This window comes from Sus scrofa, chromosome 6, assembly GCF_054392235.1.
Source record: "Sus scrofa isolate SSC_HxYL_T2T_F1_AM1 chromosome 6, Sscrofa_HxYL_maternal_Yorkshire_Landrace_v2.0, whole genome shotgun sequence".
NCBI lineage: Eukaryota > Metazoa > Chordata > Mammalia > Artiodactyla > Suidae > Sus > Sus scrofa.
Window position 1 is genome coordinate 167,561,504 of NC_139388.1, and position 17,724 is coordinate 167,579,227.

Here is a 17,724-nt window from a genome sequence, read left to right on the forward strand (position 1 = left end):
AGAATGAGCAAATCTTCCCCCAGAAGTCTGCGCATTTCCGCTAGAGAATACAGAAATTCAGAGAAAACATCTTGGAAGAAGACAGAAAAATCTTGTTCCATTTTTTTAGAAACGAAGAGGGGAAAAAAAAAAAACCCACAAAAGCCCAAACATAACTTTTCTGATGCCTGATAATATTCTTCTCTCATCTCTCATTTCCCCACAACTATTTTGTCTTAAGGCTCTTGGAGCCTGTGGGAAGCTGCTGTGTGATTTTTATCTCTATGATTAAAGTGTTACACTTTATTGAGTTCTTTACATCAGCAGCAAAATCTGCAATGCAGGGTTTTACATAACACCTCATTTTCTTCTCGCACCATTACTGTTATTAACCTGGAGGCAATAAAAAGAAAATGCAGCTTTGCTTATGATGTACTTTTTATTTTTGTTCCAATAGCAAGAAGGGGAAAAAAGGCGGGGTGGGGAGAACACAGAGAGAAAGGGGAAGAATTTTACTGGTTGTTTCCCTTTGGTGTCTGCCCTTCTCTCCCCGTGTTCCACAGCATTTCTCACAGAAGGTCAAGGTTAAAAATCATCTCTGCTCAGGGATTTTTTTTTATTCTCCATCATTAACTCATCCATTTATTCAATGGACAAGTTGATGCAAGGATTTCCTCAGCATTTGCTACATGCCAGGCATCATGCTAGGTGTTGGAGATACAAAGTTTTCGGGTCTTGACCAGCGCTTGGTCCAGTGGGGGGATAGATACACACAGCAATGATAGTGAAATGGTGTGATGAGGATAATGAAATGGAAGTTTGAGTGAAAATATAAATGAAGGGGGGCATGGCCAACCATACTCAGGTGGGTTAAGGAAGCCTTTATGGAGGAAGAGGTGCTTGTCTTGTGTCCTAGAGAATGGCCAGTGAGAGTAAGGCTTTCTTGGCCAAGCGAATAGCACAACCAAAGCTTTGGACAGCATGGAAGAGCATAGCTGGTCTGGAACCATGGATTTGGCGTGATGAGAGCGTAAAAGACCTGTTAGCAGACAGTAGGGAGTGAGGTTGGATGGAGGTAAGTCACTGAGGAACTGATATTCATATACAAGAACCATCTTCCATGCCTGCTGTTCATTCACCCTCTGCGTGCCCGCAAGACCAGGTCAGAATGAGAAAATCAAGGCAGAATGACCTTGTGGGAAGAACTTGAACTGTGTGTAGAGGATCTAGATTTTATCTTTGCCTCTGCCACTTCCTAGTCCTATAATCTTGAGCAGAGTAAAATGTAGAAATGGGTATGGTGAGAATAAGGCAGTGATTGTGAACAAGTTTTCTAAGTTGTTGATAGTATTTCATATGGCAAAGGAAAGGGGGAGTGGTGGGGGGGGGTTGCAAAATTCCAGACAATTCAAAGAGCCAGAGAAGCTACAAGCTCATTCTATGTGATTTTGGTGATGGTTTTGATGTGGACTTGGATGAAGGAGCCTGCACTGTCCTGGGACTTCCCTTCAGATGGAGAGAACCTTGTCCCATCCTTGCTCACCTCTCACAACAGCTCCCTCGCTCCTTGCTACCCCTGGATGAGTGAGGAGTCCATCCACATCTCTCTCTTCTCTTTGGAGGGAATGAGAGCCTGAAGTCAAGTCACAGCTTGAGAAAATCCTTGTCCTCATCCCATCTGCATTGCAGCAGGGGCCCCACCCAGGTGTTTGAGTACTTGTATGAGGATTTTTTATTTTTTTAAAACTCCTGTTCTGATATTATATCCTACCAAAAATGTGCAATAATGCTTGTGTTTAACTGTATGAATAAAAAGTTCTGTTTTTATAGGAAACACATGATTGCATGGGAAACATGCAAACACCAAATAGCTGTGTTTAGGAAAAACCAATTTGTTTGTATCAAGATGTCATCATCTAAGACCATAGACCATCTAACAGCATCTCACTCTAACTGGGGACAAGCACCCAGGAAGCAGACCTTCAACTCAAACTTGTAAAATGGTGACTCCCCCAATCTCAGTGAATGGTTTCCCCATCACCCACCTAGCCACTCAAGCTAGAAACCTGGGAATCAGTCCAAAGTTAAGTCCCATAACCAGCACTGTCAGTCCTACCTTATAACAGACCTCATGTCTGTACCCATCTTCTCATCGTCACTACCCTGCTTTAATTCATAGTCTTATCTTCTTTCAAGGAGTTTTCACTTGGACTGTGACAAAAATGTCCTTACCATTCTATGCCTTGGAGCCTTATAACCTCCAATTCTTCCTCATCTCAGCCTCCAGAAGAGTCTTTCCAAAAGGCACACATGATCTTCTTGTACTTCCATAAAACACTGCTCTCGCTCTCTGTTTTCAGGACAAGCCCTGACTCCTTAGTGGCTTACACAGCCTTCAGGAATGGGCCCCTCAACGCCTCTCCAGGCTCTTTCCTCGCCTCACTGCCCCTCCACCCCACACCCTTCAATTGTGCCAAACACCTATGGTTCCCTGAAGGGGCTGGGTGAGCTTGGGTCTTCGGATTTTTGCCCACACACTTCCCTCTGCCTAGAATGCCTTTCTCTCCGCGAGCGGCTCCTTACCTTCTCCCCCGCTTGCTGAGCACCTTCTGGTCTTTGAACACCTTGCTCAGCCGTCACCTCGTCCACCGCTGCTCCCGACCAGCCAGTAAATCCATGGTTCCTTCAGCTGTGACTTCACCCCACCGTCACACACACCTCCCAGAGCCCTGGAAGGCTTATGTACATTTATTCCTTGTCTGTCTTCTCCCACCACACGGTGAAGAGAGAGAACCTGGTGGGGGACAGGGAAAGGAGGAGAGAAGGAATGAAGACAGAGAAGAGAGAGGGGCAGGATGAGAGAGAGGGAGGTGGGAGGGGAAGAAAGAGCCAAGAGACAGACATGGGACCCCTGCACACACCTCACTTCTCCCCCATCGAAAAATCAGGTAGGAACCAATTTATCATCCTCCAGGATGAAAGGCATCAATTCAGCATGAATGTTGGCACCCTCAAACACTTCGTTGAAAAGCAGCACTGTTTGCTGAATGGGAAGACTGCGTTAACATGGGGACAGGGCTTGAGCAGCCGTCTTGCAGCATCTCTCTCCCCACAGGGCCAAGGGGGAGGACTGTGTGCTCAGGTTTTAAAAGAGATAAGGTGGGAGAGGCTGGCGGAATCTGTCCTCAGAGGCTGTGGAAGGAAATGAACAAACGAAGCAGGGAGTTCTCGTTGTGGCTCAGCGGTAATGAACCCAACTAGTATCCATGAAGACAGGGTTCGATCCCTGGCCTCGCTCAGTGGGTTAAGGATCTGGCGCTGCCGTGAGCTGTGGTGTAGGTCGCAGATGCAGCTCAGATCCTGCATTGCTGTGGCTGTGGCATAAGCCGGCAGCTGTAGCTCTGATTCAACCCCCAGCCTGGGAACTTCCATGTGTCTGTTGTGAGTGTGGCCCTAAAAAGTGGAAAAAAAAAATGTCAGGGCAAAGCAGGAAGATGAGATGGTTGAAAAATAGAAGACTCTCAGGTCATAGCGGGCCCTGGGAAGTCGCCAAATCCACTCTCTAAACGGGGAAATTGAAGTGAGGAGAGAGACTTCTCCAGAGTCACAGATCAGGTTTGCCGAGCCAAGAAGCGCTTCCTGGGAAGAAAAGAACTAACATTTCCCGTAGCCCCAGCTCGGCGGTTAGACCTGCGTTATTACCTCTCTGGATCAGCTAACAAGCTCCTGTAGGAGGTGTCGCCAAGCATTCAGACCACACATATTTATTGAGCTCTTAATATGTTCCTGGGGTGCCCTAGTTTCATCAGCCTTTGATTTATAACGAAGCAACATTAACTTTTAATTATGAAATTAAAATGTCCCTAGGCTCTCACAGGCTTAAATATTGCATCTCAGTCCTTTTCTTCATTCGTCTCCTCTTCCTGCTCAGACTGGGGCTTTCTGTGGGACGTTCTGGCTTTTCCACTTTTATCTGCGTCCACTCCAGATGCAGGAGTGAGAACCTGGGGTGACCCCCAGGGGTGAGAATCAGGCAGAGGCTTTGGAGGCAGTGTCATGTTAGTTAGAAGCCCAGTGCAGATGCTCCCCTGCTGTGAGATCTTGACAAGTCAGTCTCTGAGCTTCTGCTAAGAAGCTAAGGTCATGTTCCTATTTACTTCAGCGGCTCGTGGAGAGAATCAAAGGAGCTCATTGGAATGAAAATGGTTTATAAACTCTGCGAATGGGCAAGAAGATGGTTATTGTCAATAGATGTCCTACTGAACAAAGAAGATACTTACATTTATGTATGCTGTGTTCCCAAGCCCCTCTCAATACTGTGCTCCTATGGCCCCTGCACCTCTCTTCAAATCTTCCATAGTACACACAAAAACTTTAAAAATGTCCATCTGGGATTTCCTGTCAGGGTGCAATGGAAACAAATCCGACCAGGAACCATGAGGTTGCGGGTTTGATCCCTGGCCTCGCTCAGTGGGTTAAGGATCCGCCATTGCCGTGAGCTGTGATGTAGGTGTAGGTTGCAGATGCGGCTTGGATCTGGCGTTGCTGTGGACCCCTAGCTTGGGAACCTCCATATGCCGTGAGTGCGGCCCTAAAAAGACAAAAGACAAAATAAGTAAATTAAGTAATTAAAATGTCCATCTTCCCTGTAAGGTTTTGAGCTCAAAGGGACCCATATCCCTGGTACCAAGCATAGCACCTGAACATAGTATCACTGTGTGATTGAAAAAGAATGCATCGAGGGGGTATAAGCTGCCAGGCATTTCACTAGGTGCGAAGCCTCTCGCCTCAACTTCCCGACAGCTCTGTGAGGTTTGGATTATTATCCCCATTTTTCAGATGAGGAAACTGAGGTTCAAGTCATAAAGCTTGCCCATGGCTAAGCTGACACTTGAAACCAAGTCTGCCCGACCCCCAAGCCCCACCACTCCCGTAACTGTCCCCTGTCCGTCATCATTATCATTGTCACAATCAACAGGAGGGGCACCAGTCACTGCCGTAGGGAGCTGGAGACACAGGCCAGCTGCTCTTCTTTCGCTCTGGGAAGGTCTGCTATGAACCAAGACCTCTTGTGCCGAGTCTCTGTTCTCACCCCCTTTTTCTAGGCAGAGGAGGAGGGGATAGAAACAGATAGAGGAAGGCTCCCTCCTGCCAGGCCGGGCCTGGCTTTTCCTGGACCCTTGGAAGCGATGCAGAAATGCCTCCACTTCCTGCACAACTTCCTCTTCACTTTTAAGTAGAGCACAGACTGGAAGTAGAAAAATACTCTCCCTCTTCATCTTGTTGCTGCTGATGCTTTCTCCCCACATCTCATCAATACGCTCACAAATTTCCTTGGTCCTGAAGTTTGTTCTGCTGAAGCCCAAGAGGCACAGATGCAGAGGCCGGGTGTTCTGGGTGGCTAAGAGATGGAGGACTTGGCCTCCGACCAGAAAGACCTGGGGTATGAATTTCAGCTCTGCCAGCTGCGCGTGCTCTGCCTCATTGGCCGTAGGACTTAAACTGCATGGGATTGGTATACAAGACTACCCATAGGAAGGACGTGTTACATGTCACCAGCTTTCGATGGTGGGGTCACAGTTCAGAGCATGGATGGCAGAGCCAGGCTGTTTGGGTTCTGCCAGTTACCAGTTATGGGGCCTGAGGGTTCCCTTGCAAATCGCTTAACCTCTCTATCCCTCCATTTCCCTCTCTGTAAATGGTGTTTCCATCAGATAGGGTTGTGGGAGAGTTCATGAGTGCCTGGCATGCAGTAAGTGCCACGCTGTTATTATCATCCTCCCTATAATTCACCCTGGGGATGCAGAGGTGACCCAGGAGTGGCCTTAGCCTTTATAGGGTTCACAGACCACACCCTTCTTCTTAAAACCTTTCTTCTTTTATTTTCTTTTGGTTTTCATCAAACCACGCTGTCCTGTTTCCTCCTACTTCTCTGGTCATTCCTTTAGCCAGACTCTCAACCTTAGCCACTCTCAGGCTCCATCTTGGGACCCCTTCTTTTTGTTTTTGTTTTGTTTTGTTTTTTGGCCACACCTGTGGCATATGGCAGTTTCCTGTGCCAGGGATTGAATCCGAGCCTAGGTCACAGCAATACTGGATTCTTTAACTCACTGCGCTGGGCCAGGGATCAAACCTGTGCCTCCCCAGTGACCCAAGCTGCTGTGGTCGGATCCTTAATCCCCTGCACCAGGGCAAGAAGTCCCCTGGGACCTCTTCTTGATCTACACCCTCTCCCAGGGATGGTGAGTAGCGCCTCCACACTGATGAGAACACCTTTACATCTCTGGTCCAATCTTTTCCCCAGGACTCAATTTCCATAGAATGAACTGCTTAGCTGACACTTCCAGTTTGGTACCTGATAGTCATTCCCAATGGAGATTCATGTCAGAAATCCCAATTTCCTCACCTCTCTTCCAACTGGTCTCCTCCATCTCTCTTTACGGCACCACTCTCTGCTCAGTTGCTCAAGTCTTGATCCATCTTTGATTCTTCTTGCATATAACCCGTGTGCAGGTCCTATGGAGGTGTGGCCAAAACATTTATGAAATATGTCCCGCTCTTTTTGTCTCCACTGTCAGCACCCCAATTCAAGCTACTATGATCTCTTAGGAGACCAGTTCATTGGCTTCCACTCATGCCTCATGAAAAACTATCATTTATACAATAAGAAGATCCTTTTAGAGCATTCCCCTATTGTGATGGCTTCCATCATGCATAGGGTACACTCCTGCAAGGCCATGTATGGGCTGGATGCTATAAACCTCTCCAGGCTCCCCTCCAGTGCTCATGTGATCCAGCCACTGGCCTTCCCTTTGGTCTTTGAAAATGCAACACTCGTTTTTGCTTCAGGGCCTTTGTTTACTCAGAATTCTCTTGCCTGCCTCATTAAATGGCTCATTCTTGTCATCCTTCAAGACTCAGCTTACATATCAGAAGCCTTTCCTGATCACACCCAGGCACCATCTTGTGGCTCACCCTATGCATTCCTGGCACAATCTGCCATCACCTGGCTCTGTTGCTGTTCATGGTGTGTCCTCTCCAGCTGAATGCAGCTCCTCAAAGACAAGAACCTCATCTGTCTTGCTCACCACCAGGTCTTGGAACATAGTAGGTTCACAGTAAACATTTGTCCAATGAACGAATGGATGAATCCATTGGATGATAAACACCTTAGCAGGAGAGAGTCCGGAGAACAGAGCTGCTCTCCCTGGGAAAGTGAAGGAATCTTCTCATACTGGGACCAATTGGGCTGATGATGAGAGATGAGAAAGAAATTACCAGGAGGGGAGGTGGGCAGCCCTCCCATCTCCAGCAGACCCAGAGTAGGAGAGCCTCCCCATGCTTGGGAAGCTGCAGGTGGTCTGTGGGCTTGAGAGCAAGGAGGAAAGGTGCTGAGGCAAGGGCCTGGCCTAGCCCCTGTGCTCAAGGCTGGCTGCCTAGGTTTCCTTTGTGGTGGTTCCTGTTTGTTCCCATTGATTCATCACAGGATTTTTGTGGCAAGAATTTCAGTCCAGCCATACAGAGAATGAGGGGGAAGCCTTCACGGGGCCACTTCAGCGATCCAGACTGTGAGATAAAGGATGTTGTTTTGTTTCTTTGAGTTGCTTGGTTGTTTTTAAAGAAAGAATTCTCTATTTTTCTGGAAGTTTCTCCTTTCTGCTTTAGAACATGTACCCTGACTTCCATAAATATCTAGTTTAAATTTTAAAAAACAGGCAGGCAGATATTTTAGTTGATAATAAAAAGAATGGATTTGGGGGTTTTTTTTGCCTGAGGTCCATGAGGAAACAGCTGTCATGGGCACATCTGAGCAGGAGAGTTGTCTGGAAGTTCTATAACCCTTCTGGCTCTTCCCACCTCCCACCTTTTTGAGAGTCGAAGCCTGATAGGTCCCAGCCCCCCAGGTGGAAGTCGGGGAACTGCCCAGGGCTTCCTTCCAATGGTGAGGGCAGTTACCTTGCTGGATGGTGCAGGATGCCAGCATGGGCCCGTAGCAGAGACTGGTTGGAGTCTCTGACTCTTCCTGCTGCCTCACTCAAGTTACTTAACCTCTCTGAGCTTTGGCTCCCTCCTCCATATGAAGGGAACAGGAAAGCCGCTCACCTCCTCAACTTGTCCTCATCTCCACCTAAGATGCAGTTTCTCTCTCATCTCCAAACTGAGATAGATCCCTCTGCCCTTCCTGGGTCAGGTCTCCCTTCACGTGGGAATGAAGATGTGATGAGCCCCGAAGTGTGGCCCTAGTGTAGAGGAGCCAGCACCTCATCACAGCGTGAAGCCGAGGCTTTGGCGTGTGCCAACTGAGGGGAAGCAGGGAAGCAGCTCAGAATGTAGGGGAAAAAAGAAAAAAAAATCAACCCCTTTCCTCCCTGGTGTCTAGGAGGAGGCAAACTCCACACTAAATTATGTTCCAAATATGCCCTAAGGTAGTTTTAATTTTATTGTCACTGATTTTAATTTACTTTTAGGCCCCTGTTTGCAGAATGAGCTGTTGGCTGCTGGCAAGGGGACAGCCCTTCATCATTTGGTTTTAATTAAGGTTCTTAAGTTTGGAAGGAAAGGACAGAGATGCTGTCCCCCTGTTCCCGCCCCCCCCCCAATTCTATTCTCAATCCCGAATTGTAATTAAGGGCCCTGCATTAGCAGCACACCCCTTGCTCTGACAAGGCTACAGAAAAGGACCTTGTTTGACAACTGGACAAAAGTTCAGATGCAGCTATTCATTCATTTAATTCACTTATTCTTCCATTGATTTATTTTATACGCATCCCCTTACTAAACCTCTAATGATAACCTACAATATACCAGGCCTTGCTCTGGTCCTATGGATTTAAAAAAAAATCAAAAATGTATGGTCCCTGCCCTGAAAGAGGTCACACTTTAATGGGAGATAGAAATAAACAAAACATCATTATGCCATGTGGTAAATGTCAGGAGATATGTACCTTGATTTATGGGAGCCCAGAGGAGGCTGTTAATTCATCCCTGAGGGATTAAAAAAAATGCTAGTTGAATTAAAATTTTGTTCCAGTCAGATGACTAATATTAGATGCTGTAACAAGCAATCCCCAATTCTCAGTAGCTTAATACAATAAAAGTTCATCCCAGTCTGATGCAGGTCATTTTCCTTCCAGTGTTGATTCAGGGAACTCACCTTTTTCCGTCTTATGATACCATTATTTTTATATGTAGCTTCCAGGCACAAGAGCAAGAATATGGGTGATTGTGAGCAGGTTTAATGGCCAGGCCTGGAAATAGCACTTGTTCCCACTGCCCACATCCCATTTGATCTTAGCCAAATATCAAGGGAAACTGGGAGCTGTCTTCCATGGTCCAAGAAAAGAAGATGAAATTGGTGAGCATCTCCTTGGTTTCTGCCTTAAGTTGTAAGGTTGTAGCAGAGTTAGCCAGATAAAGAGAAAATGTATTCCAGGCAGAAGAGATATTCGTTGTTTGTAAATGTGGAGACAAAAGTCACAAGCATAGAGTCCTAAATACTCCAGGCAGCTCCACAGAGCTGGAGTGTAGGGTAGACCAGAAGCAGCCAGGGCTGAGACTAGACAGGGCACAGGGACCAGATCATGCAGGGCCTTTTCAAATATATTAAGGGGTTGGATTCTATCCTGTGAGCAATAGGAAGGGGAGAGCAGTTTCAACTAGAGAAGTGACATGATTTGTTTGCATTTTAAAAGGTCACTCTGAAGCAGCAAGGAAACCAGGTCAGAGGCTATTGTAGGAGAACAAGAAAGAGATGATGAAACTTGGATCAGATATTATCCCTGTCCTCAAGATGCCCATAGAAGGCAGACATACTTTTCAGCCAGATTAGGGATACAGTAACAAGCCAACATCAGGGTCCAGGCAAGAAGCCATTTGGAAAATAAGGGGGGATTTATTTTAGCTGAGCATGAAGAAATCGTGAAAAGTTTAAGAAAGTTGTATCTCCTCTCTCTCTTCCAACAACCACTCTTTTGTTTTGGTTTTTCGTTTGTTTGTTTGTTTTGTTTTTTAGGGCTGCACCTGCAGCATTTGGAAGTTCCAAGCCTAGGGGTTGAATCAGGGCTGCAGCTTCCAGCCTATGCCACAGTCATAGCAATGACAGATCCGAGCTGTGTCTGCGACCTAAGTCACTGCTCATGGCAACATCAGATCCTTAACCCACTGAGTGAGGCCAGGGAGCAAACCTGCACCCTCATGGATACTAGTCGAGTTCATTACTGCTGAGCCACAGTGGGAACTCCCCAACCACCAGTTTTAAAGATGTAAAAACGGAGGCACAGGGAAGATCTGCTACTTATGCTCACAGATTATGTTAATATTAAAACCAGAGTCAGAAATTGTGCCTCTGCCTTTCCTGCTCCATTCTAATGGACCAACACAAGTCCATAAAGCCAGTCTAGGCACAAGACATAATCAGGATGGTGATGGAATTAGTATTTCTGATCTTTGGCATTTCCAGCAAACTGCTGAATCTGTGTAATAAAGAAGAACTAAGACTTCAAACTCAGACCCCGTGCAGGTAAATTTCCTAGACCTTTTTCTTCTCGTTAGAATCTAAACTCTCAGAGTGGGAAAGGATCTTGGAAACTAACTAATCCTATAACACTGTTTTGGAGATACAAGCCAATGCAATTAGACACAAAAAAGAAATTAGAGGCAGAAAAACTGAAAAAGAAGAGATAAAATTACTATGTATAGGTGATAAAATTACAAACCGGGAAAACCCTGTCCCCAGCTCAGGCTTCCTTACCTCCTGTTGCTCCTCAAACATGCTAAGTGCATTACTTCTCCTTCTTATGGGAAACTCTTCTACCTGATATCCTCAAGACTAACTCTCCTATTACATTCGAGTCTATTTTTCTAGAGACTTTATTACTTTCTATTCCTTTACTATGCTTTGTCTCCATGGCATTAATGCTTCCTGACATATTGTATATATTTATTCATTGACTTTCTTTCTCTCCTATAGACTGTAAACTCTTTGAGATCAGGAGTTTCTCTTGTGTTCATTGCATAGTCCCAGTGCCTAGAACACTATCTGTCACATAGTAGGTACTCAGTGGTCATTTGTTGAATAAGTGAGCAAATGAAAATTTAAACAATAAAATGAGAAATTATTATGGGAAATAATAGAATTAGTGAGGTGTCTGTATACAAATTTAATGTGTTGAAAATAAGAGCCTTTATATTTATAAAAAACCACCAGTTAGAAGAGTTAATAGCGGAGTTCCCATCGTGGCTCAGTGGTTAATGAATCCCACTAGGAACCATGAGATTGTGGGTTCGGTCCCTGGCCTTGCTCAGTGGGTTAAGGATCCGGTATTGCCGGGAGCTGTGGCGTAGGTTGCAGACTCGACTCGGATCCCACGTTGCAGTGGCTCTGGCGTAGACCGGTGGCTGCAACTCTGATTAGACCCCTAGCCTGGGGACCTCCATATGCCGCAGGAGCGGCCCAAGAAATGGCAAAAAAAAAAAAAAAAAAAAGTTAATAGAGGAGCTTCCATTGTGGCTCAGTGGTAACAAACCCAACTAGTATCCATGAGGATGCAGGTTTGCTCCCTGGCCTCACTCAGTGGGTTAAGGATCCCACGTTGCCATGAACTGTGGTGTAGGTCACAGATGTGGCTCAGATCCCATGTTGCTGTGGTGTAGGCCAGCAGCTGGTGCTCTGATTTGACCCCTAGCCTGCAAACTTCCTTATGTTGCAGGTGGGCCCTAAAAAGACCAAAAAAAAAAAAAGAGTTAATAGAAGAAATCATGTTTACAACAACAACTAAAACTATAAACTGTCTTGGCATCAAAAATAAATATTCAGTGTCTATATAAAGAAAAAAAAAACCCTTGTATTAAACTTCCCATTATACCCAAAAGAAAACTGAAAAATGGAAATTCAAAACACATTCTTAGATTGGAAGGCTCAAAATCATAACAGTCCATTTTTCCTACATGGATATGAAAATCTAAAAGGATTATATTATAAATGCTGAGAATATCGACAGGACTTGAGGGAACAAGGAAAACTAAAGAAGCTAATTACAAAGATTGTATAGAAAAATATGTAAGAAAATATAGGAAAATTTGGGAAGAGAAGCATAATGAGGTAATACTAGCCCTCCAAATATTAAAATACATTAAAAAGTTAATATAATTTAAATTGTGTAGTACTAACACATGAATAGACAAATGATTAGAGCAGAACACAAAGTCCAACAATCAACCCATATACATACAAAAAATTTATATGGTAAGATGGCTTTTTGAGTCAGTGGGGAAAAGATGCAGTTTGATAAATGGTGTAGGACAATAAAGTTTAATCCTTACCTCACACCCTACATCCATGTAAATTAAAATTGAAATGAAATATTTAAATATAAGAAATGAAACCATAGACATAATACCAAAAAAATGGTGAAGAATTCAACCCAGAAACCACAAAAGGAAAGATTGATAAATCTGTCTAAAAAATTAGCATTATAAAATTTCTGCATCGAAAAAAGTACTAGAAGATGAAAAGTCAAAAGACAAATGACAAACTGAGCAACAATATTTTTATACTACACTAAAGGCTAATTCCTCATCAATAATGAATAAAGCCCCCAAAGCCCAGTTTTTTAAATGGGCAAAGGAAATGAACAGACAATTCATAGAAAAGAAAATGCAAATCATTCTTAAACATGTGACAAAAATAACCACGTAACAAAAGATAATTATACTGAGAGAAAGTCTGATTAAAACTAGCTATCATTTTTCAACAATCAAATTGGCAAATATCAAAAAGTTTGGAAGTTCCTGTAGTTGCTCAGCGGAAATGAAACCGACTTGGAGCCACAAGGTTGCAGGTTCAATCCCTGGCCTTGCTCAGTGGGTTAAGGATCCGGTGTTGCCGTGAGCTGTGGTGTAGGTCGTAGACATGGCTCAGTTCTGGCGCTGCTGTGGCTGTGGTGTAGGCCTGTGGTTACAGCTGCGATTGGACCCCTGGCCTGGGAACCTCCCTATGCCATGGGTGTGGCCCTAAAAAGTTTGGTTACACCCATGTTTTCAAGGTAATCAGGAAAGAGACGCTGTTTGACATTTTTGCGTTGCTAGGAGTGTGAACTGAAGGTCAGTGCCTCCATGTCGATCAGAATTGCAAATGCACATAGAACCCAGAAATTCAACTTCTATGTAAAATTGTATGTATGTGAAATGGTGTTTGGAACAGGACTGGTTAGATAATTTAGATATGGCTGCTAAAGAAAAATGAGGTAGCTCTTTACGTATTGAGGAAGAATTAACTCTAAGATACGTTACGAGGAAAAATGCTGATCCAAATGATGTGTTTTGAGTGTGGTACCTTTGTGTGTGTGTGTGTGTTGGAGTGAAATGGATCAGAGGAGGAATATTTGCTTGTTTGTGTGTGAACCATCTCTGGAAGGATGTATGAGAAACTGATAACCTGAGTTGCCCTTGGAGAGTGAGCCTGGTGCCTGGAGGACACGGGTGGAAGGGAGATTTTTCACTGTAAATTCTTTCATATCTTTTTGATTTTTGAACCATGTAAATCAATCAATATAATTCACTTTCTGGCTATTTTACGTAGAATCACCTTAGGCGCCAGACGTTAGGACGGGGCAGTGGGAGCCACTCCGGAGCAGTTTTCAGAGCTGCCAGGCTCTACTTCTCGCTCCTTCACTAACCTGTGGGCTGGCCGTAAGCAGGCCACCTCCCCAGGCCCAGCCAGTCTGGGAAGAGGTCTGAGAAACTGGTTTCCTGGTTCCGCTTCAGCTCCCACATGCAGAGATATAAATTGCGGTTTTTCCTTACACATTTCCTAAGTCGTCTCTCTACCACCTTCTTTCCTCTGCAGCTCGTCAAAAGCTCAGAGGAAAAGACAGACAATTGAAGAAAATAAAATTGCCACGATGACTTTTATAGGGCTCCTGTTGAATCATTGTGTATTCTGCCTCCAAAGCTGAAAGTGATGAGTTTAATATCACACAGAGCAGTGCATCCTGAATCTCTCAGAAGGCAGCTTATCTACCCAGAGAACTGGGAGCTCGGCAAGGCGTGATTTTTCACTCCAACTCTGAGGCAAATGAAATGACAGTCATCCGGCCCACATTCTAGAAGCAGCGTGGTGTTCATTTGCTTTTAACTTTGTTTAAAAGTGTCCCAAGGAGGGAGAATCCTCCTCCGTGTAGACTTTTCTTCTTTCCCAGGACTGCCTGCTAGGAAGCGGATGGAAACACGGCCAGATTTTGCCTTGGCTATTTCAAGTGTCGCCTGTTGATGGTGACACATTACCGGTGCGAGGGGCCGGTCCCAGTTAGGCTGTGATCTGGGACAGATCCCTCACCCACTGGGGGCTCCTGTTACTCTCAGAAAGGATTCGTAGGTGTCAATTGGACTGATGTTTAAGAAGAGAAAGTCGTATTTGAGGGACATTTAAGTTCTAAGGGCCTGAAAATCCATCCCCCAATTCTCTGTCCATCCATGCGGTGTCTGGAGTAATCCCTCTGGGTCATTTCCTGGGTCGTTCAGTCCTTCTGCATCCAGCTACGGGGCCTCCTTCATGGACAGGCACTGGGTTCTTTACTGCCAGCCCCCTACCTTCAGCGAGCTCACGGATGAAAAGGTTTCAAACACGACCACGCCAGGCTGGGAGTGCCTTGAGTATGTGCAAGCAGAGAGCAAAGCCTGGTCACAAATTATCTTTATGGATCACCAGGTTATTTTTTCCCATACACTCCATTATGGGGGAGGAGGCGTGGCATCATGAAATGAGGTTAAATGAAAGAATTAACTCCGATGTCATATGTAAACCTGCCAGGATGGTGGCTGGCGTGCATTAGCGTTGCAGTAAATGATAGTAATTACCACTGCTGAGGGGGAGTCCCACTCCAGCTCTCCGAGGGTGGAATTACAATCCTCCTACTTCAAGTCGAAATTTCAAAGTGGGTCTCTGTACCCCAGACATGATTTTTACCCCCGACTCCCTCAGCTAGTAACGGCCCTGTTGGGGCACGACCATTAGCAAGCCTAAATGTTACCTGAAGTTATTTCTCATGAATCGGAGACACCAATTCTGCCGATGCCTTTAATCAGGAGTGTATTAAGTAGCCTGGGCAGGCATTACTTCTTTAGAAGACCTCTGAGGAGGGCTGCTAACGGCAGTGCTCTCAGACCCTGAAGGCAGACGGTGTTGAGAGTAAGGAGAGATGGAGCCTCACTGGTCTCAAGGCCTGCAATCCCAGCGCAAGTGATTGCTATGGGGCTGGCTCAAAAGGAAGTGTGGGGTGTGTGTGTGTGTGTGTGTGTGTGTGTGTGTGTGTGTAAGGCCAGCTCTGGGGCCCTGACTTCTCACTGGTCGTCCTTTCTCCCCACAGAAAACGAGCCTGGAGTTTTATATCGACATCCACGCCCACTCCACCATGACAAACGGCTTCATGTACGGCAACATCTTTGAGGATGAGGAGCGCTTCCAGAGGCAGGCCGTCTTCCCCAAGCTCCTCTGCCAGAATGCCGAGGACTTCTCCTACGTGAGTCCAGAGTTCCCTGTCCGCCAGCCCCGGCTCCCCGCCCCAGGCCGCCCTCCCTCCTGCCCTTCGCTCCCCGTCTTTCTCCTCACTCAGCTGTTTGCTTTGCCATTCAGAGAACACCTGCTCCTCCCTGGGGCTCGCGTGGGTGATGAAGATAGAGGTAAACGCGCTTTGTCTGCGCCCGCAAGCAGCTCATCCCCCAGTGGGGAGGGAGACGCTTGGCTTGTCTGAGGAGCTGGAGGGTGTTGAGCTGACCCGACTCCAGCGTGGACAGGACGAGCAGCTGAGCTCCTCCCAGGGCCAGGCCCTGCCCGGGGCTTTCGTGGACCTCTGACCTTCCTCCTTTTAGTAGGAGGCTGGCCTGTCTGCCCGAGGGGGTCATACGGCTGCCGTTCTCTGCCTTCACCCCCCTTTCTGGGCCTCAGTTTCTTTGTCAGTACTTTGTGGGTGATGGTTTTCTGCCGTGCCTGCATCATACGTTTCTGGGAGGACAAAGGCTGTGATAAATAGGAAAATGCTTTGTGGGCAGTAAAGACCTCAACAGACTCCACAGCCTGCTGTTCCTACACCCTCACATGCCGGGAAGGCCTGGAGAGGCTGTGGGCTGCCGTTAGAGTAATTTGCAGCAAAAAGTAATATTGGAAGATAAGGAGGGGGATCAGCCTGCAGTGTGGGGACACGGGAAAGAGCTTTTGCACATTTGCCTTTGTTTTGATATGAAATCTCTGAGGTCTGTTATTTCCACGTGGCTAGAGGGGGAAAGGCCCACAAAGGTCCTGGCAATTTTTGAAGCTGATGAGCTGAAAACTTGCCTGCCCGTTGCTTCAGGCCAGGACATTAGGGGAAATGATGAGTTTCTCCATGAGGTAAGATGAGCTTTGAATCCCAGAATCTTTGAATTCCAGACCAGGAAAGGAACTGGGAGATCATTTAGCCCAATCCACTCTTTATACCCAAGAGACACTGATAGCCCAGAGAAGTAGAGTCTAGGAGTTCCGGTTGTGGTTCAGCAGGTTACGAAGCCGACCAGAATCCATGAGGATGCAAGTTCGATCCCTGGGCCTGCTCAGTGGGTTAAGAATCTGGCACTGCTGTGATCTGTGGTGTAGGGTGGCAGACGCAGCTCGGATCTGGCGTTGCTGTGGCTGTGGTGTAGGCCAGCAGCTGCAGCTCCGATTGGACCCCTAGCCTGGGAACCTCCATATGCCATGAATGCGGCCCTAAAATGCAAAAAAAAAAAAAAAAAAAAAAAAAAATTAAAAAGTTGAGTATCTAGGTCAAGGTCACGCAGCGTTTGAAGCAAGTAGCATTAAGATGGCTCGTCATTTGCCACTCAGGGATAACAACCGCCATGCTTGTTTCTGTGGGTATCTCTGTAGGTAGCCAGTGCTTGACTTTCTGAACCCACTCTGGTTTCAGAGCAGACCATAATCTCCTGGAGGAGACCCTGGGAGACTGTCGTTTTCCAGGAGGCTGGGCCACAGGCCTCAGAGCCCCGATGGGGGTGAGGTTTCCAGGGCCCACAAAAGGGGTGCAGTCTGGGAGCTTTCTTTCTGGCCTTGCCTGAGGATGTTCCTGCGTTGCAGCCTCCTTAAGAGCTCAGGGCACCTCTCCTCTGCGCTTCTCTGATCCTCCAGACCCAACTCTAGAATGAGAGAGTCGGGTTTCAGCACATGGACTTGAGCTGTTCTTCCAGATCTGGCACTCAGATTGCACACACACACATGCATGCATGCGCGCGCATGCACGCCTGCACACACTCAGCTCTCTCTCTTTCCATCTCTCTCTCTCTGTCTGTCTTGGTTTGCTGTTTTCTTTCTCCCTCTTCTCCTCCCTCTTTTCCTTCTTCTCTTATATTCTGCTGAGCAAGACATGCTTTCTTTTATCACAGCCAGTCTCTGGAGTTCTCGTTGTGGATCAGCGGGTTACGAACCTGACGAGTATCCATGAGGACATGGGTTTGATCCCTGGCCTCGAACGGTGGGGGATCTGGCGTTGCTGTGAGCTGTGGTGTAGGTCGCAGAGGCAGCGCCGATCGTGTTGCTGTGGCTGTGGCCTAGGCTGGCAGCTGCAGCTCTGATTCACCCACTAGCCTGGGAACTTCCATATGCCACACGCGTGGCCCTAAAAAGCAAACAAGCAAGAAGCCCAGTCTCTTCATTTGCTTAGACCTCCATGGGTTAGCATAGAAATCCTGTCTAATCCCAAGGAAGCTGACCCTCATGAC

At 46.4% G+C, this 17,724-nt stretch overlaps 1 protein-coding gene across 14 annotated transcripts in view; it reads left to right on the forward strand.

Annotated features, from left to right (window-relative positions):
* The window catches only part of LOC100737108 (AGBL carboxypeptidase 4), a 1,252,169-nt gene that overhangs the window by 1,169,712 nt on the left and 64,733 nt on the right, over positions 1–17,724 (forward strand). For all 14 annotated transcript variants that reach the window (XM_084965126.1, XM_021097823.2, XM_084965119.1 and 11 more), the window contains one exon: positions 15,345–15,497. In XM_084965126.1, the coding sequence (XP_084821252.1) occupies positions 15,345–15,497 (153 nt within the window). The remainder of the gene's footprint in view (positions 1–15,344; positions 15,498–17,724) is intronic.